The 25852-nt window shown below is 35.4% G+C and overlaps 1 protein-coding gene across 2 annotated transcripts in view; it reads right to left on the bottom strand.

Moving 5' to 3' along the window:
• Positions 1–22029, bottom strand: part of LOC144980823 (putative serine protease K12H4.7) — a 641746-nt gene extending 619717 nt beyond the window's left edge. Inside the window, exons 1-12 of one of the 2 annotated variants that reach the window (XR_013646970.1) lie at positions 21748–22029; positions 20373–20473; positions 18093–18274; positions 17397–17527; positions 15807–15902; positions 15240–15378; positions 13910–14024; positions 12247–12336; positions 11765–11876; positions 9457–9550; positions 8404–8612; positions 5951–6481 (exon numbers count right to left, since the gene is read on the bottom strand). Coding sequence is in view for 1 of the 2 variants with exons in the window: in XM_078928654.1 (XP_078784780.1) it covers positions 6369–6481; positions 8404–8612; positions 9457–9550; positions 11765–11876; positions 12247–12336; positions 13910–14024; positions 15240–15378; positions 15807–15902; positions 17397–17527; positions 18093–18274; positions 20373–20473; positions 21748–21853 (1488 nt within the window). In the remaining variant the exon portion in view is untranslated. Of the gene's footprint in view, positions 1–5172; positions 6482–8403; positions 8613–9456; positions 9551–11764; positions 11877–12246; positions 12337–13909; positions 14025–15239; positions 15379–15806; positions 15903–17396; positions 17528–18092; positions 18275–20372; positions 20474–21747 lie in introns of those variants that run through there. The other variant, XM_078928654.1, reaches the window with a different exon arrangement.
• Positions 22030–25852: the final 3823 nt, after the last annotated feature.

Below are 25852 nucleotides of genomic sequence, written 5' to 3' on the forward strand. Positions count from 1 at the left end.
CCAGTTTATGAATAAAGCTCAGACTTATGGAATGAGGCAGAACAATAAATGTCTTTATCAGAGAGAGAGAGAGAGAGAGAGAGAGAGAGAGAGAGAGAGAGAGAGAGAGAGAGAGAGAGAGAGAGAGAAAGAGAGAGAGAGAGGAGAGAGAGAGAGAGAGAGAGAGAGAGAGAGAGAGAGAGAGAGAGAGAGAGAGAGAGAGAGAGAGAGAGAGAGAGAGAGAGGTTGTTTGTTTGTTTTTAAGGGTTTTACGGCGCTTGCAACACATTTAGGTTATATCAGCGCCAGTAAAAAGGAAGAAAATGGAATAGTAAAAAGTTCTAGAATTACAATTAAAGCACCCAAGAGAAAGGAAGACAAAGGGGAACTGGGAACAAATAGGGATCAGATGCAGATTCCAGAGCAAACCATCAATGTACTTAGTTTGAGATCACCTATAAGTCTCATCCGGACACAAGCACAAAATCCAACAAAGAGGAGTACACTCAAATGCTTACAGTATACATTTAAAATAACAAACATAATAATACATAACAGAGAGATGATTTACAAGGAAAAAAATATCATCTCCCAAAACAATAACTATGCATTTGACTGTTTCCCTCCCAGCTAGGACTCAGGCCAGGGCTAGGAGAAAACCAAGTAATCTCATTCCGAGACAAAGACAGAAAGCAAATTGGAAAACAGATAAAGGGGGATAGAAGACACAGTAAGTGCCTCCCTGCCCACTATGGGAGAGGTTGTTTGTTTCTACGGCGCTTGCAACACATTTAGGTTATATAAGCGCCAGTAAAAAGGAAGAAAATGGGAGAGTAAAAAAAATTCTAGAATTACAATTAAAGCACCCAAGAAAAAGTAAGACAAAGGGGAACTGGGAACCAATAGGAATCAGATGTAGATTCCAAGAGCACACCACCAATGTACTTAGTTTGAGATCACCTATGTCTCATCCGGACACAAGCACAAAATCCAACAAAGAGGAATACACTCAAATGCTTACATTATACATTTAAAAAAAAAACAAATATAAATAATACATAACAGAGATGATTTACAAGGAAAAGAATATCACCGCTCAAAACAATAACTATGCATTTGACCGTTTCCCTCCCAGCTAGGGCTCCGCCAGGGCCAGGACAAAACCAAGTAATCTCATTCCAAGACAAAGACAGAAAGCATGTTGGAAAACAGATATAAGGGGATAGAAGACACAGTATGTACCCCCCTGCCCACTATGGGAGGTCATGAACCCCACCCAGAGACACACCCAGAGAGAGAGAGAGAGAGAGAGAGAGAGAGAGAGAGAGAGAGGGAGAGAGAGAGAGAGAGAGAGAGAGAGAGAGAGAGAGAGAGAGAGAGAGAGAGAGAGAGAGAGAGAAAGAGAGAAACAGAGAGAGTAAGGTGATGCTGATGATGAATAAATGAATGAAACAATGAAATGTGGGATACAATAACATTTTGACATAAAGTGATGTAACACAACAAATAAATGGATATATTTATAAATATAAACATTGATGTATTTTACATTTCTAAGGATTAAACATACTCAAAGTGCCTCAAAATGCTCAACTCATTCCCAAACAGGCCATTTGGAATCAAAGTCCCATTTCATACCGCACAAGCACCTGTTAGGCGTCCTTTTTTATATTAGATCTCTTACAATATCCATCCCTATCACTATCAGTAGTCATTTCTCAATCATAGTTGAACATCACATGACTATAAAAATTCATTCGCCTTCACAACTCCATCCTCTCATCTCTCATTCGTCTTTGATGCCTCATTCATCGTGTTGTGTTGGCAAAAGGAAAACTCAAAATGTCCACATCATTTGTCTTCGTCAATCAAATTCAAGCTTCTATTCCATTTTATTATCGTGTAATTATTCTTCAAGCAGCAACATCTGCATTAATTTGAGAACTAGGACATAAAGCCGTATTGATGCTTTGCATTTTGGTAAAGCAAATGTCTATCTTTGAGACGAGAAACGGTATTATTATTATTACTATATTCAACATCATTGTTGTCATTCAATATGTTGAAAAAAGAAGCACAATAATCCGCACCACTGTATCACAATTGAGCATGTTGTTGTTGTTTGTTGTTTGTTGCTTTAGGTCTCTTCCAACACAATTGAGGTTATATGAGAGACCGCTGAAACAAAAAAACAAGCAATCTAACAAAAATAGTACAAATGTAAATCAAAATCATAACCTAAAGATATCATAAGCTAAATTATAAATAACCAAGAACAAACAGGCAGAAGATTTACAGAAAAAAAATATCCCCTGTCAAAAAAACAATCACAAACCAAAGAAGCAGGATAGGCTAGTAAAGAGAAGAAGAAACGACATTACTATCGGATCGTACACCCATGCGAACATCATAGGTATATGATTCAAGGGTGATGCTCCCATTTAACCACCCGCACAATTGAGCATCAACTCATTCAATCCTAGAGATTTTTGATACTTTTCGAAATTGGAAAAAAATGTATTAAAAATTAGCATGTACATAGATTGTTTGGTTCAACTATCATTAACATTAGCTTTGATATCACCCCTATAATTTGTCTCAGAAAAATGTAATTAATAGGCACGGGGTAAATGTAACCTGGGTAAACTACGGATTTAGTTCAGAAAAATGTTTAGCAGAGTTCAGAAAAATCCTTAAAGTAAACACATAGCATATGTTTGTAACGTTGAACAGCCTTAGATAATTGTAGATTAAGGTCATCCTTCTTTCCTCTTTATTTAAAATAAATATCAATTGTCATTGAAAATATTTAAAGATGATCAATATCACAAGACATAAATAAAAATATAAATCCCTTTATTCATATCCAGGGAAAAAGTTGTCTCTAGCATCTGATCCAATGAAAGACTGGAATAAACAAGGCATCAGCCGCAGTGCAGTGCTGGTCTGTGAGCTACGGCAAGGTGACTTCCTCAAACCCATATAGCATGATATTCAAGGAAGAAAAGCCACATCAAAGGAGACAACAAACATAGGGGGATAGACCAGAGCAATGACCATACAATAGGCACTCATCCCTAATAATAATTAAAATAATGAAGTTTGTTTATATTGCGCCCAATCCGCAATACAATAAAGCTCTAGGCGCAAAACAGCAATATAATCAATCCAGTCAAATCTCTCTTTCCACCTTCATGCCTTTCTCTCTCTATGCATATATATATATACACACACATGTCTCTCCCTTCCTTCTCCGTCCTCTCTCTCTCTCTTACCTCCCACCTTCCAACTATCCACCTATACAACATACATCCATTCATCTCACTGTGAAATGAAAAGAAAGAGAGTATTATTATATTAATAACAATATCAATAATTAGGTGACTATGACCCGCTCAAATAACATAACTAATAGATTTTAAATTCCTGACTTATACCAGTTTTTAAGTGCTTCCCGAAAGCATCACTTTTGATTTTGATGAGATGCAGTACATTTTGATAATTTCAATTCCTGAGTAATGTTATATTTTCATCAATTATTCCATTTCAGTTGGAACATCCTGATGAGTCAGAGCCCCTATGCCAGTATATATGTAGTAGATTATATAAACCTATTGCAATGCGTTCAGAGCCTCTGTCCATTGATGGTAGATGTGCAGTATAAATATTTATCATTATTATTATTATACTCAAAGACAGAAATAAATAAATAAATAAAACCATCTGGTACATTGCAATTTCTATTAAGCTCTTTTCTTTGGTATAATATAGAAGACCCGTGTTCAAGCTCTCTTTAAAGCAATTCAGGAGCATGAAAAATGAACATAACTTTGTGTCACCCCAAATGACAACAAAAATCTCGATTTAATCACATGAAAATGGGCTGAAAACTTAAGGACATAATTCTGAATAAATAAAAATTTAATTGCTTCTCTTTGTCATTTCAAAACTTAAGGACATAATTCTGAATAAATAAAAATTGAATTGCTTCTCTTTGTCATTTCAAGACAATATTGAGTCGCTCTAGAGTAATGGTCCACATGTCACTGGAAGTACTTTTGAGATACCATGGCTGATAAAAAGCAATGCTGCCAACCAAAACCCATAAAAATGCATTCATGGGAGAGCTAAAATGAGTAAAATTTTGAAAAAATGCTGACAATCATGAAAAAAAATAATTAAACAAACAAAAAACCAATAACGAGTGTGAATTCCAATGATGGGCAATTAAAAAAAATAAAAAATTCCCTATATTCATCCCATAGCCGCAAATTGAGCTAGGGCCAGGCCATATAGCGCAGTGGTGGGTGATCGAAGTTGGTAACTTTCGGGTATAAAGCAACGACCATACCGCTGAGCCACGCTGCCTCCATATTAGACCATACTACTGATATTATAAATGATATTTAAGATAATGAATATAAACAGTATCGACCTCCAGAATCCACATATAAATCCAAAATGACCCAACCAAATAATATTTTATTGAACTTCCAACATGAACTTCTGGGTTGTGAAACAAACTAAAGACTTTAATACACACAAAAAAGTGTTTGATATCTTTTTTTTCTCCCCTATAAATAATAAAAACTGAATAGTGTGTGCTATCCTCAGAATATTGCTTATACTTATAATGAACATAAATGCTTAAGAATACACATTTTTTACATAAGGTTGGCAGTGCTGAAAAGTTGTTTTGGGACTTTCCGATGGAAATTGGAACTCCTCATTAATTCCATTAACGGATACTTTCACAAAATCTTAAAGTAAAATTTGTGCATTACTCATTCTAGTTTAATATTTTTCCAAAGACATTTAAACGTTTAAATGAGAAACAGTACTCTTTGAAGCAATTTTTCTCAAAACATTTTCTATACGGATTGTCACCGTAAATACATTTAAAAAAAAAAGAAGAAATAAATGACAACATGTAGAAATTTCAGTGTTGACAATTCAAGAGGCAAACATAGACCAACCCCTTTCTGAGTTCTGAACTCCAATAAAAAGAGATTATGTACTTTTTCCACCCACTTGGAAAATATACTGAGGCTTTATGACATACTGAATCAAAGGATGCATTCAAGAATTGACGAAGCGACAGACAACATTCCCATAAAATCAATCGTAAAGGGGGCACCTTCAACAACTAGACTCAAATCGAGAAGACCGCTCCACCTAACAAAAATGGCAGACTTTTTTTTTTTTTTTTTTTGTTTGTTGCTTTAGGTCTCTTCCAACACAATTGAGGTTATATGAGAGACCGCTGAAACAAAAAAACAAGCAATCTAACAAAAATAGTACAAATGTAAATCAAAATCATAACCTAAAAGATATCATAAGCTAAATTATAAATAACCAAGAACAAACAGGCAGAAGATTTACAGAAAAAAAAATATCCCCTGTCAAAAATACAATCACAAACCAAAGAAGCAGGATAGGCTAGTAAAGAGAAGAAGAAACGACATCACTATCGGATCGTACACCCATGCGAACATCATAGGTATATGATTCAAGGGTGATGCTCCCATCCAACCACCCGCAATGGCAGACTTCAGTGTAGAGGAAAACTGGAGAGAAATGTGGAACAGGGAAATACCAAGAGGAGGAAACATCATTAAAGATCCAACCAAAAGAGTGCCTGCATCTCAATAATGCAGAAAATACAGGACTTCCTCAAATCGCCTTTAACTGACATGGCAGAACTGCATCAAATATGTGCAATGGAACTTCGAAACAGTGATACTGCCAGAAATTCAGCAGCCCTAGAACCACGATAACATCGTCCCATGCCCAGTCACTAAACTTGAAGTGTGATACAAAACCGTCCTAGGGCGTAGAAGACTTTAGAACTGGGTTGATAATAAATTTGAGTGAAGCCAATCACTACTACTACATACTGAATTTCGTAAATATATGGAAAATTGGCAACCTTGTAATTTGTCTAATCTTTGACACCGCACCAATAACTCACATTCCTTAACCCTCACCTTATCAATCGTTTTCAGTTCCCCCCCCCCCCCCCCCCCCAAAATGCCACATCTACCCAACACAAAAACTTGATTTTTTATACTCAAAAACTCATGAGAATTTTATTGTGTGGCATCAGATGCTTTACAAAATAAAGATTTTTCATAAAATTTTGTGACCCAAACAAATCTGAATTAAGAAAATGTTATTTGTATCATTACATATGTAAAGATTTTTTCTGTAGTTTGTAAGGAGAGGGTTAAATTGTAACATATGAACCATTTCCTTAGAGTGCCTCACAATAATTTTCAAGCACTGTTCTACAATAAAGCCTTTTTCTGAAACAAACAAACAAATAAGAAATCCAAAATCCTTCATGCTTATGTGAATCATTGCCTCTATTAAAGATCGTAGTCACTGTTTCACTGTTCTTTCAGCCACTGCCCAATGGTGTTACTGATCTCTGTTCTAGCAGCAGTGAGTTCTGGAAGGTCATGGGGAGATGTGGGATACATGTTGGCGCAATGGGCAGTTCCTATGGATCAGAAATAAAACAGAAAATTAATTTATCATGCCTTTAACCAGTCTTTTCTTTCTTTTTCTCTTTTCTTCATAGCGAAAACAGGCATGTGCATAACAGTCAATTGTTCAAAGAGCTAAATCAGGACACCCCAACACTAACTTACAATAATTAATAATAATAAACTTCTTAAAAACCAAGTTTTGTTTCCAGAGTGAGTACATAAAGACGTTTAAAGCTCTAATTCCAAGTATTAACAGGGTTGCCAACTTGGGAGGCAAAAATTTACTGAACTTTGACACAAACACATTGACTGACCCCTTTCCTGAGAGCTGAACTCCAGTAAAAAGACATTATGTACTTACTTATTTCAGTTTAGAAGGTGATTAGAAAATATACTGAGGGTTTATAACATAAATATACAGAATATTGGCAACCTTGTATTAAGGAGAAATTGGTAATCTAGAGCTTTATTGTTTAGAGGATTGGGTGCAATATAAATAAACTTCATTATTATGTGTGTTTGTGAGTAATATATTTATGTACAGTGTGTGTATATGGATGTGTATGTGTGTGTGTGTGTGTAATTTGATGCGCGTGAGCTTTTGTTCATATGTCTGAATCTGCAGTGTGTAATGTTTTTTACGAATGGTCAATGTGAAGCGCTTCGAAGCTTTGGCATAAGCGCTATATAAATGTACAATTATTATTATTATTATGGATGAGTGTCTATTGTATGGTCAATGCTCTGGTCAATTCCCCTATGTTTGTTGTTCCTTTTCATGTGGCTTTTCTTTCTTGAATACCACGCTATGTGGGTGTGAGCAAATCATCTTGCCCTAATTCTCAGTCCAGCACGTTGCTATAATGTCTACTATGTTATTTGGAGAGTTCTTAATACAACGAATTACGAGCTGTTTTAATGAGATTAAATCTTGGATGTACCACAATAAGTTAAAATTAAATGATAGTAAAACTGAGATTTTAATGTGTGGAAAGCCGAGTATCCTTAACCAGGCAAATAAATCACCTATTACTCTCGGAAATAGCACAATAGAATTTTCATATAAAGCAAAAAACCTTGGCGTCATCATTGATAAAGATCTTTCCATGACAAGCCATGTGAATAACACCATACAATCTATGTACATAGAAATGAAAAAAATAAGCAAAATTCGTAATTTAATACGAAGCATATAACAGAACTTTTAATTAATTCCCTGGTTTTATCTAAATTGGACTATTGTAACTCCCTTTGGGCGAATTTAGCTAAAGACAAAATTAGCAAACTTCAGGTTGCTCAAAATAACGCAGCCAGACTCATTGTACGCAATAACAAAAAATACCCATCAGCAACTCTTCTTCTCCGTGAGTTACATTGGCTTCCTGTGGAAAAAAGAGTTGCCTATAAGATTTGTACTGTTGTCTACAAATCCCTGAGCACGAACAGTCCCTCCTATATTAAAGACCTTCTAAACATATATGTCCCCAATAGAAACTTGAGGTCAAGCAATGACCAATCAATCCTTGTCAAACCTAAGCCATTGCGTAAAATAGGTGAACAGTCTTTTCAATTTTCGGCCCCCCATTTTTGGAACTCTCTCCCATCACAGTGAGATGCTCGGATTAGTTGACAACGTTCAAATCTCGCTTAAAGTTTTATCTTTTTACGTCATAATGTTGCAATATTATTTTCATATTTTGTTGTTGTTAAATTGAATTCGTATCACGTTTCCTTCACACTTGTCTCACTGTAATATGTTTTGTTTTATATCACTGTAAAGCGCTTAGAGCCTGTGACAATGGGGTAAAGCGCTATATAAATGCCATTTATTATTAACCTCTGAAAACTACGAAATTTCCCAATTTCAAATTGCCACGTCTGGCATAAGGATAGCTTATGAAGATGCATGATTGCATCGTTAATCGCCCCTTACCTTTAATATAGATGGCTCTGGCTTCAGGGCTGAGATCTTTAAGAATGGACAGAGCATGCCATGGATCAATGGAGCCATTAGGGAACAGTACACGTGTCAGTTTGAGACCAAGTCCTCCATAATTGGTGTTAGTCCTCTTCACACCAGCGCTAATGACAGCCTCTGTAAATTCGGGGCCATAAATCTCTGTACATTGATCAATGGAAAACCTGGATAAGAAATAAAGGTTTGGAGAGAAATATATTTAGAAAATCTGGACAAAAAAATAGAGGTTTGGAGAGAAAAATATTTAGAAAACCTGGACTAGAGACAGAGGTTTGGAGAGAAAAAAATTAGAAAATCTGGACAATAAGCAGAGGTTTGGAGAGAAACATTTTTAGAAAATCTGGACAAGAGACAGAGGTTTCGAGAGAAAAAAAATGTATAAAATCTGGACAAAAAAAACCCAGAGGTTTGGAGAGTAATTTTTTTTAGAAAATATGGACAAGAAACAGAGGTTTGGAGAGAATTTTTTTTAGAAAATTGGACAAGAAACGGAGGTTTGGAGAGAAATTATCTTTTAGAAAATCTGGACAAGGAACAAAGATTAGACGGGAAAAAAATATTGATAAATGGAAATTCTGGACAAGAAAACAGAGGTTTGGGGAACATTGTACATTGATAAAAACATTGATAAATGGAAAATCTGGACAAAAAACAGATTTGAAAAGAAATATGATCAATGGAAAGTCCTGGCCATGGCTCAGAGATTTGGAGAGAAAATACATTGATCAATGGAAAGTCTTGGCCATGAAACAGAGATTTGGAGAGAAAATATATTGATCAATGGAAAGTCTTGGCCATGAAACAGAGATTTGGAGAGAAAATATATTGATCAATGGAAAGTCTTGGCCATGAAACAGAGATTTGGAGAGAAAATATATTGATCAACGGAAAATCTTGGCCATGAAATAGAAACGTCCATTTTATGTTTTCGTATATTAAATTGAAGCTTACAATCATTTTCACATTTATCCCTTGAAAGCAAAGCAAGGAAAACATATAAAAACTCACTGCAATGGAAAATATGATCCAAAAGGCTGGGATTTAGAATCTGAGGACTGGAAGAAAGCAAACTCTGTGCACGTTTGATACACCCACTGGCGACCTGGGAGGAGAAAACGTAAAGGTTAAGAATACAACCTGTTATAAATACAGGAGAAAAAAAAATCAAAATATAACCAATTTTTCCTAATTCCTAATCTGTAATTAACAGATTTGACCTTTATTGAATTTTCGAACCAAAGGATGATCAGGCTCATGTCCCATCCTAAATGCTAAATGTTGCTGTTGGCCAGGGACCTCTTGTAAAACGCTTTGAGTACATTTAGCGGATATTGCGCTATATAAAAGCTAATTTTTAATTTTTTAACATTTATCACTGCCAAAATCATCCTGATAAGCTTGGTTTCCCAGTTTGCTAAGGAGTTCGGGATTACAGATGTACCATTAACTTTGGAGTACCAAAGTCCTTTGGTCAGATCTCAGCAATCTCTCTTGAGTGACAACAGGTGATACTCACAGATGAATTGAATGCACATAGTTGTCAACATCTTTAACAAAATGATGTACCATTAAAATTGAGGTTTTATAAAATGTGAGATTTTATATAGCGCAATATCCACTAAACGTGCTCAAAGCGCTTTACAAGGGGTTCCTGGCCAACAGCAACATTTCACACGAAGGATGGGAGTTGACGCCTGTTAGGCAATATTACATTTTTGGACAGAGATAATGCTGTAAACAGCCAGGTATACATTTTACACCAGAGTACGGTGAGAGAATGTGAGTAAAGAGCCTTCTCCAAGGACTCAACTATGCACTGAGTGAGCCTCGAACCCAGGACCGTCCAATCCGAAAGCGAGTGTCATACCACAAAACCACATAGCCGCACATTGATTATTCGGACTAAGCACTAGCTCCACCATCACCCCGTTATTTGTCATGCCTGATGAGGCAAGCAATGATGATGCAGGCATAGACTTGGGTCAACACATCACCTGGCACCCTTTGAATTTGTCCATAAATGTATGAGACTCATTGAGTTGGTTGTTAAATGAGATAGAGGGCAAGATGGCAAAGTGGATAAAAGCATTGCACTTACACCTGAAAGACCTGGGTTTGAGCCCCATTGCCAGCATCTTAATTTTTCTTTTCTTGAGCAAGAAAATTAGCACTTGTAGCATTGCAGCTGATGCTTTGGTTATCTTGGTCTTCTCTTGAGAAAGACTCGAAAGAAAAATTTGCCCCCAAGAATGAACAAAGAGAATTTATTCGTAAATGTTATAAATCCCAGTCAAAAGTGAGATATTATGTTCATGATAAGGAAGAACGCTAAATTAATATCAATATCCCACAGTGGCCAACTTTTCAAAGAGCTAGAATGGCACAGCCTAATGCACAATACCGTCATGACCCAAAACAGCAGTATGTTTGGACTATTATATAATTTAATATATCATAGACTGGGACTATTATATAATATAATATATCATAGACTGGGACTATTATATAATATAATATATCATAGACTGGGACTATTATATAATATATCATAGACTGGGACTATTATATAATATAATATATCATAGACTGGGACTTATATAATATATAATCATAAGGACTATTATAATTAATTCATAGACTGGGACTATTATATAATATATCCTAGACTGGGACTATTATATAGACTGGGACTATTATATAATATAATATATCATAGACTGACAGCTTTTTCTGTTCCATAATCCTGGGACCTGTAAGGTTCACTTCCACACATGTAAACAGTCTCAATTTTGGTTTTCATCTTTCTCCAGATTGCAAAATCAGGACAGTCGGCCACTATGAGATCCTCTTTTGTATTAGAGAAAACCCAGTTGACTGTAGCATAAAAGCAAGAATATGAATAGCCCCTTTTATTCTTTGTAGAAAAAAATAAAAAAATAGCGGGATTTCAAAATTTATTTTCTTCTCTTGTAAGTATCCGGATTAATTAAAAATAGATTTAGACGCATAATGATACCTTCACAACAACGATAATTCACAAATCGTTTAATTTGAGGACCAATGCTTGTCAAAAAAAAAAAAAAAAAAAAGAAGAAAAAAGAATACATCTTGATAAGAAATGATATAGATGAGGTCATTGCAGGGTATAATGATAGGAATTTTGATCTTCTGCAATCGAAATTCTGAATTTGTTCCTAACAAGCGCTATCAAGGTCGCACAACACATTGATCTTCGAAATTTCAAAAGGCGGAAATTCAAGAATCTTATAGTCATAAATCTATTCCACAACGTGAGTGTCAGAACTATAAACTCTACCTCCTTCAGCAGCAGAGCTGTCCCAAGAAACGTTTTTCATGTCCTTGATCATGGAGTTATAATTAAACTCAAGACACTTTTCTCCATGGACTTTCAACATCATAGAATTTATCTGAAATTCATACAAAAAATGAGTAAACAAATCAATGTTTTGAGCTTGCTAAAGTTTTATTATAACATTTTTCTTAAATTGATTCTGGATGACTTGAAGTGTTTCTTTTGAGAAAATCTGGGACGAACTCAGTTACTTACATTTGTTTATATTGTTCTATCCAAGGAATATTGATGCAATGATCACTCCCAGGTATTTTATTATTATTATCATTATTATTATTATTATTATTATTATTATTATTATTATTATTATTATTATTATTATTATTATTATTATATTATTATTATTATTTATATTATTAATTAACTCATATATATCATTATATACTATATTACTATTATCATTAAAGGCAAAGGTGATTACTTACATCAACATAGTTTTTCACTATAGACCCCTGAGATTGGTTGGTCATCATGTTGCAGAGAGTATCAATCGTAATCCCAGTATCCTTAGCACCCTGTAATATCAAGACCAATAAAGTAAGATATATATGTATATAAATATATATATATATATATATAATTATTTAAAATATTTACACAATGTTTGGGGCAGTCTACATCGATGTTTCAGGCTTAATTTGCCATCTTCAGGACTGAGTTGTTTTGTTGACAATAAATATATTGTGAGAAACTGTTCTGAGAATCTGTTGTTGTTGATTTCCTTTTTAAGAGTTTTACAGTTTTACGGCGCTTGCGACACATTTAGGCCATTTCAGTGCCAGTAAAAAAGAAGAAAATGGGACAGTGAAAAAATTATAGAATTGCAAGTAAAAGTATGTAAGAAAGGCAGATAAAGGGGAATGGTTCAAACAGGGAACAGATGTAGAATCCAGGAGAGCACTATCAGTGTACTCAGTTTGAGATCACCTAAAGTCTCAACACAACACCAGCACAGGATCCCAATAAGAAGAATACACTCAAATGTTTACAGAATACATAACTAACAATACATAACACAAAGAAAAAAAAAATAGCTTCCAAAATTAATTCTCAACAATAGACTGTTTTCTTCTCAGCTAAGAACTGAGGAAAGTGCCAGGACAAACCCAAGCAATCCTATTCCAGGACAAAGACAAAAAGCAAATCAGATCAAAAACTAATATAAGGAGATAGAAGACATTGCAAGTGACCTCCTGTCCACCATGTGAGGTCAAAGGACTCACCCTGGACCCGAGAATTGGCGATGGCTCTCATTCATGGCCAGGGCAAAACTGAGTTCCATTTGAAGGCAAGAAGGAAAAAATTATCTTAAAATAAACTCTACTTCACAAAGTTGTGGTAATTGAGAGTTATTCACTTTTCTCAGGACAAACATAAAAAAAAAATAAAATTACAAAAAATTTCATTTAATCACAAACTCTTCTTTCAGCTCTATGTTGAAAAAATGTGAGATAACACAAGCATCAACCGCAGTGCGGTGTCACAAAGTGAGCAGTTAGGACTAAGTTTCTTGCTAAAGGGGAAAAAAAAAAGATGCAGACACTTGGGCACAAACCATTGTCAGCAAAACGAAAAAAAAAAATAAGATCCTAGCCTCAATGTTTTACAGTTGAATAAAATCCAAACATGAATCACAAAGTCAAATCGTGTTTGCAGACAGTTGTATAAAGTGGATAGTCCTATCAGCGATGGAGAGCACCTGCCTTACATAATCTGTATTCTTGAGCCTGGTTTGAACTATTTTTTATATAGCGCAATATCCACTAAAATTGCTCAAAGCACTTAACAAGGGGTCCCTAGCCAACAGCAACACTTAACATGTGGGACGAGCTGTATTATTTGTTTGGCAAAATTATATTTCTTTTTAGACCGAGACAACTCTGTTAACGAAAGGTACTTATTTTACACCTGAGTACCGTGAGAGAATGTGAGTAAAGAGCCTCTTCCAAGGACTCAACAATATGCTACTCAGAACAGGGATTCAAACCCAGGACCATCCGATCCAAAGGCAAGTGTCCAACCACTAATCAAGATAGCTGCACAAAATAAATTCTTTAATCTCAAAGCATTGTGCACATTATTCCATACCTCAAAGGCCCTGTTGTCCTTATTGTACTGAACGACACCAAGAAAGTTGTTAGCTATGGTGCTAAAGAAATTCTCTACATCCTTCGGGTTAGAAATATCAATATCTGTGCACAAGCTGAAAAATCAAACAAAAGTTGTTATTACGGTAACAACAAATAACTTGAAAACTTTATTTGTGATATATATGGCCATAAAAATAAAAATTGGCCGTGATCGTAGAATGATATTCCAGGGTTCTGGTCCCAGAGCCTAGTGGAATATTGTCAAATTAAGAAATTAAGGAGCAGAAACTGGTATAAGATAAAGATCTGAACAAATGTGTATGAAAGGTGCCAGGCAAAGCTAGAAAGAAAAATACAAGAAAAAAAAAAACAACTCAAAAATCAGTCGACCTCGACTGTTTTTTTTTGGGATGTTTTATTTCTTGTATTTTTCTTTCTTGCTTTATCTGAAATATTGTCCTGGTGTCTCCTCCAACACATTTGTATACCAGGTGTCTACGGAATATTTTGCCCTAACAAAATTAGAAATGAAACTCTAAGAAAAAAGATAGATACAATGAGCATAGATAAAATGATGCAGATGGCGATGGCTTGGACATGTTGTCAGAGTGGAGGCTAGGCAAATGCTCTGCCAAGAATAAGAAGAAATGAAGTGAGTAGGAAAGTGCCAGAAGACAATAGAGAATAAAAATTTGGTGGCAGGGTAGGGGGCTGAACCCAATCTTACTTGTATGACAATTCCACCTGGCTGAGGAGAACATGACTCTACCGAGCTATCCTCAGACACATTTGTATACCCTCCTATTCAATATAACTTTATCAAATATACGATATACATTTCAATCTCTCTAGACAAGCTGCAAACAACATCCTTTAAACGGGTACAACGTGACTTACCCAGACCTGCCAGCTAGAAAAGTTTAAAATTTGTAATTATTTCAGGAGAAAAAAAATTGTAGTTGCTATTAAATGTTAACTTTAAAAATCAAAATTTTACGCCACAAGGATTAAATAACACCTCAAAATCCTTAAAATTATGTAGTTTGGCGTCAACTTTCGTTTTTAATAAATTTTAATGACTTAGAGATGCTTATTCATTTTTTAAATGTTGGTTGGATTTTTTAATCACACACAAACACAGAGAGAGAGAGAGAGAGAGAGAGAGAGAGAGAGAGAGAGAGAGAGAGAGAGAGAGAGAGAGAGAGAGAGAGAGAGAGAGAGAGAGAGAGAGAGAGACAGAGAGACAGAGACAGAGAGAGAGAGAGAGAGAGAGAGAGAGAGAGTTGAAAATGTATGGGATAGCCTTCTTGTCTATTTGTACAACTTACTTGAACATCTTCTTCAGTTCGCTCTGTCCTTTTGACTTGACTGTATTGGAAATAATGGTTGTGGCATATCTAATGTTGTCTGTACATTTGTCAGAATCACCATAAGTGTTCAATGCATCATTTACCACCTCCAAATACTCTGTGATGATAAAGAATAATTTTAATGATTAATGACTATCCAAAATAATATTGGGATATCAGATTTTTAGTAACCCATGGTTCCTTATATAGTGAACCAAACATCAAGAAATTTGCAATTGCCATGAAGATATTTCAGTGGATTATGAGATTGATAAAAGAAATTAAATTTCCTTTGTGGGAAAATATAATACTACCAATCATTATACTAAAGATCATTATAACCAATTTAATATCAGAGGGGCTTTGCAACAATCTGTCTCCAAAATTACACACTTGCTTGCATCCAGGGGTAAATCACTCCCAAGCATTAAAAAAATTGTTATTGTCCATTGAGTGATAAATGAATTTTGATTTATCATGTCTTCATGAGCCTTACTGCTTTTCTACTACTTTGTAAATTAAGTCTAAAATCCATTTATTTTTTACCTTTAAAATCTAGCCTGGCTAGCACAGGAGCACTGCTTGCGATGGAGCCATGGGCCAGATGAGGGTATTTCATTCGGAACCAGGCGGACAAAGCACCTGAAAAAGTATGGTGACATTGATACAAATAAATAAATAAATCTATAAATATGGGTGGATATCTCAATAAAAATTGACAACCTTGTTCAATGATATTAAATTTTCTTTTCACTATTAGAAGGGGAAGTTTAATGAATATAAATTTAATGAAAATGTAATTTTTATTGTCTAAAACTAGAACTGATTTTGATTAGAAAGTAAATATATTTTCAGAATAATAAAATGGAATAGAAGCTTTAATTTAATTTACGAAGACAGATGATGTGGATGTTTCAGGTTTCCCCTTTGTCAACAAAACGCAATGAATGAAACATGAGAGGATCGTATTGATACAACATTGTTGCAATGGCCTCAACAATGCCCTTCTCTCATCTCAATCCCATTGGCAACTGCGAAAAATTTGGTCAATTTTACTATAATTCATTAATGATTTTAGGACACATGTTAAATTGTAATTTCCATACATTTCTATAAAGACAAAAACCAAATCGTTACATAAACGGATTGCTTTTGCAGGATCCAAGTTATAAAATTTTCCAACCACTGAAAATTAGTGTGTCGTGGAATGAGAGGGAATTTTTGCTTCCATAATTCATCCATTATAGTTATTAAATATTTAAAAACAAGGTATCACTGAATCCACAGACATAACTGAAACTACAGAATTCAGCGGAGCCACGGTAAACATGGATATCTGCTTTTGAATGAAATCAGCTTCTAAAAATCACGAGCAGCAGGCTTAACCATGCACACAGCATCTATCCACTGATTTATCAAAAGTTTAAGTTATTGTTTTGTTTGTTTTTAAGGGTTTTACAGCGCTTGCAACACATTAAGGTAAGGGTCATATCAGTGCCATTAAAAAGGAAGAAATCGGGATAGTAGAAAATTCTAGAATTAAAATTAAAGCACCCAAGAAAAAGTCAGACAAAGGGGACTTAATTCAAATGGGGAATGGATGTAGATTCCAAGAGCGCATTATCAGTATACTTAGTTTGAGATCCCCTAAAAGTTTCTCATCCAGACACAAGCAGAGGTCCCAACTAAGAGGAATGCACTCAAATGTTTACACATATATAATATATAAACAAAACATAATACAGTGCATAACTGAGAGATGATTTACAAGACAAAAAATACCATCTCCCAAATCTCAAACTATACATTTGACTGTTTCCCTCCCAGCTAGGGTATCCGGCCAGGGCCAAGACAAAACCAAGTAATCTCATCCCAAGACAAAGACAGAAAGCATGTTGGAAAACAGATATAGGGGGAAAGAGACACAGTAAGTGCCTCCCTACCCACTATGGGAGGTCAAGAACCCCACAAGAACTTGGATCTCAGCTTTTGAATGAAATCAGCTTCTAAAAACCCAGAATGGTGGGAGAAAACATGTACAAATCAATCACTGGTCTATCAATATTTCAAGTTGGGAATCGCAAGACAGTTTTAGAATCACTAGTTTAAACAAAATGCGACGTGTAAAAGACTCACCAGAATAGGACCCTCCAAAGACTATGACTTTAGCTCCGTTCATTTCATCCTTCAAATATGACACAATGTTGGCCAAATCAGCAAGGGCTTGCTCACTGCTTAAATATTTCAAGTTTTGAGTTGACATGTCTCTGAAATTGATTTTAAAAAAGTCGAGCCAAGAAAACACTTAAAGAATGTTCAACAAAATATTTAATTCAATAAAAACAGGATGACATTTTTGCATTTTAATAATTAAACTTATTTAAAAATCAATTAATTATAATTAATTCTAAAGTTAAAAGTGAAATAGAGTTAGAGGCATAGTGTCTATATTGACAAAATAAAGTTGCTGAAACACTATTTGATGGATGAAGTTCAAAGTTAGTTGCAGAACCCCTTCATATTCAAGGAGGTCTGTACTAGGGATATCTTTGTAGACTCGATAAGAAAACATATACTAGATGTGAAAAAGCTGTGCCAATTGATGGGTGAAGAGTGACAAGGCAGGGTCGTGATGTTATCATCCTTTAATGAACACAAAAAAATACGTGATGTTAATTGTTGATTATTAACTATTATAAAAAACAGATCACTATCTCAATGGCGAAAATAAAAAAAAACAAAACAAAAAAAACAACAAAACAAACAAACGAACAAATGAATAAAGTCAAGTCGATATTAATAATGATCTACTAGAGAACAAACAATCCTTACGGAGTAGGGTGACTGTCACCATAATATCTGTGCTCCACCATTACACAATAAGCATTGTATTTCTTGGCATAATCCACCCATGCTCCGTTTGTCATCCATATTGGATTTGCTTTACCCTCTCCACCAATCTGTACAAAGATTGGACCACCTTCTTTGTAGAATTCCTTATTAACAAAGTATTTCTGAGAAAAAATAGAAGGCATAATAGGCAATTTTCTTACAAATATTATTTTTCCACAATGATAAACTAAAAATGATTGGAATTTTTTGTGGGCAAAAATTATTACACGTTTTAGGAAGAGACAAATAATTCAAGCAAAGAAAGCAGTGCTTTACTGATTCTCAAATACAATGAAACTCACATGAAGACGGCCACAAACAACACCAACTACTCATTGAAGATTCACTTTTTAAAATGTGACATATATCTGGAGCAAAAGTTTAAAAGCCTGTAGATGCCAGACTATAAACGACACAAGTCTGAAAATTTACCACGAAGAAACCCTTTTATTAAAATATATGTACACAATTTTTCAAGAAAATATATTGAAAAATCTTTAACTCTTTGTCTTTATTTGTTTTTATAAATGAAATGAAAGTTTGCCATATCAAAGATTTAGGACGTAATTTTCAAATTTTGACGTCATGTGTAGATCTCCTATTTTGCTTTATGGCCTTTTCCTCTGTGATCCAATTGATTTTCTAATATCTTTAATTGTAATTTAAGCCCATACATTTTAAATTGACTCTTTTTAAAGTCTGCTACTGTGTAAAACGCTGCCCAACACTTGTAGACCAAATGCTGTAGTCTATTGGATTCAAGTCATCACTTATTGAAGGCCCTTTATATTTAGAAATAAATCGAATGTGATTTCTATTTTGTATTGAAGATTGTGAAAAGAAAAAATTATTCCAGACTATATCCAGGCATTAAAGAAAAAGAAACAAGACAGGTCCAAGACAGGTCAACTTCCTAACTAGTCACACGACACTGCATAACAAATAAACTGCAAAAACAAGTTGTCAGTCACTTTTGATATCGTTATTTTTGTAAGAATTTGAAATCCACCACAACTCCATTCCTTGACGTTGAGCGCCTTGCATGATCCAGAGAGCTAAACCAACAGGTCCAACCATACTGGGAAGGTCAAAGGGTAGAGGCCAGACAAATATGTACAGGACAGATAGTGTCCACAGCCTTGGATGGCAGACTATCTATGAGAAGAAACTCAGACAAGAAAATCAATGCCAAAGACGGACGTGCTGGGCCTCTGGCGCCTAACGGCAGCACAACGCTTTACGCTCAATGATGGTAAGACTTTGATATAAATGGCATAGTCTCTTAACAAGTAAAGGATCTGAAATTAAACTTGGCTAGAATTAACTTAAAGGCTTGTTCTTGTTACTTGTAAATTTTCAAATCTTTCTGATTTCCGCATCATACTTTTTTCCATTGTGTTTTTCTTGCAACCCATATAATGGCATCACCAAATAGTTGAAAACTTTTGAGATGCACTACAAAAAAAAATTAAAAAGAATTGAGATCTTTAACACAAGAGATGAATACCAAATACTGCAACGTTTGATGTCCTGGCAAGTGGAGCATTAAGTCTGCGAGTCACGTAAACCCTTACCCAATTTATAAAAATGTTTAAGAAAGATAGTATTATACATACAGGTTTTATTTTTCAGAAGAATGAGAAGCTATAAAACAAAAACAGTAAGTTTAGTCAAGTGAAAAAAATGTCCCACACATCTCTCTTCTAGGAGAGGACTATGCCGGAGATTTTTTTTTTGGGGGGGGGGGGGGGGGGGGGGGGGGGGTGTAACAATTTACGGTTAGGGATCATATGACCCAATATATCAGTCAGGAATTTGACTCATCTATTTTTGCTGTTGGCTAAGGTCCCCTTATAAAGCCATTTGATCACATTTAATGGATATTGCGATATATAAAAGCTCAATCTTTTTTTTTTTTTTTAAAGAACTGTGACAAGGCTGCGAATACTCGAAAAAATGCTAAAAATCTTCCGAGGCAATGCTACTCCATTTGCAGTCTGGCACAGCAATATGGTTTTTACTATGTTTCCAAAAGGTACAGAGTTTTGACTTCCAACCTAGCTGTGTGCCTTGAGGAAGTCACCTCACCCTAGCTCATTTCGCAGCGCTGCACTGTGGCTAATGTCTGTGTCATTCAAGCCTTCCATTGGAAAGACCCAAAAGACAAATGTCTCCTTGGGGTTGAAAAATTTGGGAATTTTATTAATTGACAGATCGTACCTGTTTCCATGACCTGGTGTCCGACGAATCAAAATGATTCAATCTCTGTACAAACCACTCTTCTGATACAGCTTTCAGGTTAGTAAATAGTCTTGGACCACCTATAAATAAATTTGAACAAACCTTACCATAATATTTGACTAATAATAATAATAATAATAATATTGATGATGATGATGATAATAATAAGAATAATAATAATGATAAAAATAAGAACAATAATCACAGCAACAAATAAATACATAATAAAATGAAATTTTAATAAATCGATAATAAAAATTTAAAAGACTCACAAAACAAACTCCAAATAGACAAACAAACAAAAGCAACCCAATTTATCGAAGTCAGTGAATTGACAGTGAATTTAAAACAAAAATTTATATACATACAGTCAAACTTGTGTTCATGACCACTAATATAAGGAGGCCGGCCATCATTTTTCTCTCTATTTTGTTACTGCATAAGGCGGCCAATCCATTATGAAGCAGCCGCCACTTATTTCTGGAGGAAAAAAGGTCTTGGATTTGTGTAAGACAGCAAGCAGGATGATAAATCTAATTTACAAAATTAAACTCGTTATATTATTGATGCTTAAAGGAGTGTTACTCGTGCCATGAAACTCTCCAAAACAAATAAACCTCTTCTTCACGCCACCTGCTTGTTTTTACAACGATCAGACACAATTAATCAATCTTAAATTTTAAAATGACACGGTAGGTAGGTACTATCTGCCCATACCCAACACAAACTTTTATTTATGCGGGAAAAGGACTTTTGAAGAAAAATAGCGCCTTTTTGTTTTGCCAATGTGATCTTGTCAACAATCGGGTAACCAAGGACTTTCAATTGTGTCATATAATGAAAAAAATCAATTGTACAAGAAGGCCGCCTACAGTGAAGCCGAAAAGCAAACGTTTAATGGCCACTACAATTCATTGTCCCTATTTTGTATGCCCTTACATTTCCACAATGAGAATTTGACTTGAGTATAGTATATCTCTATCCCCAATTGAAAATTTACTGTATTCTTATCCACTAGACCCTAGAAGATCATAGCCGTAGGCTAAATGATGTGCTAGTACAATGCGTTGGTAAATAAGGTACCTGTACAAATTGTGTTGCAGAATCCTTATGTCAATTCACAAATCAAAGACCAAGGGTTATTTTGGATTAAAAGCAGACGTTTATTAGAGGCAAACAACAGTTTAGATGATCATCATAAACTAAATTGGAATTAGACATGCCATAAATGTGACTGGAGATCCCGCTAGCTCATTGGTAAAAGCGCTCGCTTCACCCATAAAAGAAATGAGAATGATCCTGGATAAGGCTGAGATTTTTTTTTTCTCCTGTAGAGTAGACTGTAGATACTAACCTGGATTTCCAAGAAAACCACCTCTTGGTCGTCCATTGAGAAAACGAGGGATGTAGCCATTTACAAACGGCACAACGGCAAGGAACAAGCAGAGCAGAGACCTCATTCTCTAATTACTTAGGGAACAAATAAATAGCTTTTTATTTGGTTGTGTTTTGTCCTTTCAATGTCTTCTTCAAGTTCAATGAGGTGTCTTTTCTTCTTTTTTTTTTTTTCACGGTTGAGCGATGCGGAGGTGAGCTTCTCTATCACATGACATGCCTATCACATGGTGTTGTAAATATTAGTAAAGCCACGTGACTCGGGACTTGCCAAAAGTGATCGACAGCGCTCGGTGTTCGAGACACGAATTTGTGGCGAGATTCTATGCAAAAACATCTTGATATGAAAGTATGAACTAATTCGTCGATTAAGTCCGCTGACAAAACCTAGATAGGACACCAGTAGAAGATAAAATAACACAATGTGAAAACAAAGTTCTTTTTATTAAGTCTCAAAGGGATTTTTTTCTCTGTCATGTCACTGACCCAAGGGAAGACTGGAATAAGCCAGGCTTCAGCCGCAGCGCAGCCCCGCAAGGTAAGCGAGAGCGGGGTGACTTCCTCAAGGCCATGCGGCGCAGCGCGGCGGACATTCAAACTCGCACCTTATCAGTACGAAGCAAAGGCTACAGCAGATGTGCCAGCTAAGGTAACAACCCCCCCCCCCCCCCGCCCCAAAAAAAATAATCTAAAAAGAAATTACAGTCGATAAACATTTACTAATAATGAAACTAATTTCATTGATGCAGATCGAAGTATAAGATATAATAATAAGAGAATCTGGATGTTATCGATATCATTAATGAACATTTTATTGGGCACCATGTAGTCTGAATCCTAATGATAGACGTTTACAGTGGGCAGAGATAATCATAGAGATATTACAATCATCGGCGGTAGCTGTCAACCATGCAAATCATTTAACATTGAGTCCCGAGCTTGTGTAGCACCTACACTACCAATTTTTTAAAGAAGATTTGTCTATAGACCTCCTGAAATGATTATGGTAGGGTACTCGTTTTCTCTAGATCTTGTACAGCAAACCTGCCTAGCACTACGGAAAATTGGTAGAAATACGAAATTTTGGCTCCAGCTACAGAGCTGCAAAGGCCTTTTTTACTCAATAACTTTTGTTGAAAAGGAAAGTTTAGCTCCTTAGGACATATATTCTGGATTTTGGAGCATTTCTGGATCATGCTGAGAGCAAATTGTTTATTTGTAAAGCTATTGTAAAGTGAATTTTTCTTCCCCCTCCCCCCTTGGAAATTACGAATTTTTAACATTCCAGTACGCAGCTGCTCTGTGTAAATGATACCGTGCCACATCACGACCTTGCTGACGGAAAAGGATGAGGACTTTAATGTGTTCCGTTTGTGGCAGGTGCTATGCCTTCAACTGGACACAATGTTGGCTCTGTCCGTCTTTTTAGACTTTGAGTAGAAAATGTATCAGCGATTCCAATTTCCCAGTTTGCCACTCTTAGGAAAAGACTCCAGACAGGACCTTGTAAAAATACCGTGAAATCTCATAAGAAAATAAAGACACGAAGCCACAGGAAAAATATTATAATTAATAGAAGTATAAGGGAATGAAGAGATGCAAGGTTATGGATAATATAATGAATGAATTTATAAAGCGCCTCGATCCACAATGTGCTCAGAGGCGCTTTACAATGCAAATAAAACACAACAATAAATCGATAATTTAATTTATAAAATCTATCATATTGGAATAGCATTAATCAATTTGTAATTTAATTACCACGCACTGTGCTACAAGATGAAAATTTAGGATATCTATAACATGTAGGCCTAATAGAAATGTTAAACATCAAATGATTTCCTAAAGAGATGTGTTTTGAGTTTCTTTTTAAAGTTTTCGAAAGTTGAACATTTTTTGAGGGATGAAGGCAGTTGGTTCCATAAGACGGGTGCCGACTGGCTAAAAGATCTCTCACTAAAAGACGATCTACAGCGAGGAACCTGGAAGAGATCATAACCACTGGATCTAAGTTCTCTCTCCGGCACATAGAGATTAACCATGTTTTGTAAGTAAACAGGAGCTGTCTTATTAAAATATTTAAAAGCATAGCATAAAATTTTGAATAAAATTCGGTTGTCAACAGGGAGCCAATGCAAAGATATGAAAATCGGAGTTACATGCATTTCATCCCACAACCAGTCACCATTCTAGCAGCTCTATTTTCCACTTTCTGAAGCTGTCTAATTATATATTTTGGTGACGATTGTAGGATACGTTTAGAAACAACTGGCAATGCGCCACTGCCCTAAAGGAAATTCCACTCAATAATCCAACAAAATAACTTGTGAGTGGATATTCATTTTTTAGTATATTATTATAAGGACAGTTTTGATTGGTAATTTCTTTATTATTGAGCTTTGATATCGCGCAATATCTACTAAAAGTGCTCAGAGCGCTTTACAAGGGGTGGCCAACAGCAACACTTTACATTTAAGACAGGAACAGGACATGACGCCTGTTAGGCGATATTACATTTTTTTTTCGGAGAGAAACAACGCTGGTACTCATTTTACACCCGAGTATGGTGAGAGAAAGTGAGTAAAGAGCCATTTCCAAGGACTCGACTATGTGCCGAGCGAAGCTCGAACCCAGGACCTTCCGATTCTAAAGCGAGTGTCATACCACAAGATCATGTAGCCGCACAATTGGTAAGAGATCTGGTTTTCTTTTTTCATTTCAAAACAAAAATATATTAATGTGTCACTGGAAAAATAAATTTGATTTCAAAGGTGTAGGTGTAGTAATAGTAGTAGTAGTAGTAGCAGTAGTAGTAGTAGTAGTAGTAGTAGTAGTAGTAGTAGTAGTAGTAGTAGTAGTAGTAGTAGTAGTAGTAGTAGTAGTAGTAATAGTAGTAGTAGTAGTAGCAGTAGTAGTAGTAGTAGTAGTAGTAGTAGTAGTAGTAGTAGTAGTAGTAGTAGTAGTAGCGTATGGCTCTACACCCCCACATTAATTTGTTTCATCAACCCAGCTTCAGAAGTCTTCCTCCACCCTAAGAACTGTCTCATAGCCACCTGCAAGACCCGTTGATGGATAGTGGAGGACGATTTCAAAGGTAATTTGCAGAAATAAGACTTAATTAGACGATTTTTTAACTATCGGGTAGCAATAGCTTCAGAGACACTCGACATAAAACGTATTGGTCTCGGTGGATTAATACTGCTTTATTCTGTTGCTGATTGGTTTATTTTGTCTCTAAGTATTTCAGAAACATCAAATTATTTAATAATTTACATTTTGGTGTCTCTTCCCACTAAGAATGAAATTTAATTATGATTTTGGAGATCAAAACGCACGTCGTCGCCATGTTTGTTTGTGTGTGTGTGTGTGTGTGCGTGTGTGTGTATGCGTGTTTGATGGTGGGGATTCAAGGGGGGGGGGGGGGGTTATGTGACACAACAAAATATTTTATGAATGTATATACATATTATATATGTATGCATGTGTGTGTGTGTGTGTGTGTGTGTGCGCGCGCGTGTGTGTATGTGCATGCAAAATGGGTCAACAAAGGCGTTTTTGAATGGAAAGCAAACATTGTTTATTACATCAACTGATATGGTGAATGCCTAAAAATAAAATAACACAGAACAGAACAAGTTAACTGTTTATAAAAAAGAAATACAACAAACCAGCAATTATTATAATCATAATAGTTGGTAAATCAAAGGGGGGGGGGGGGGGGGGGGGGGGGGGGGGGGGGGAGCAGTAACAAAATCAACAAATAAAAGAGCACTAAAATAGCAATATACTTTTGCATCTTATAACGGAACAACAAATAAAAGAGCACTAAAATAGCACTATCCTTTTGCATCTTATAACGGAACAACAAATAAAAGAGCACGCAAATAGCAATATACTTCTGCATCTTATAACGGAACAACAAATAAAAGAGCATTCAAATAGCAATATACTTCTGCATCTTATAATGGAACAACAACAAAAAGTGCATTCAAATAGCAATATACTTTTGCATCTTATAACGGAACAACAAATAAAAGAGCACTAAAATAGCAATATCCTTTTGC

Source organism: Berghia stephanieae, chromosome 10 (assembly GCF_034508935.2).
Source record: "Berghia stephanieae isolate SIO BIC M18660-M18661 chromosome 10, UCSD_Bste_1.3, whole genome shotgun sequence".
Lineage (NCBI taxonomy): Eukaryota > Metazoa > Mollusca > Gastropoda > Nudibranchia > Aeolidiidae > Berghia > Berghia stephanieae.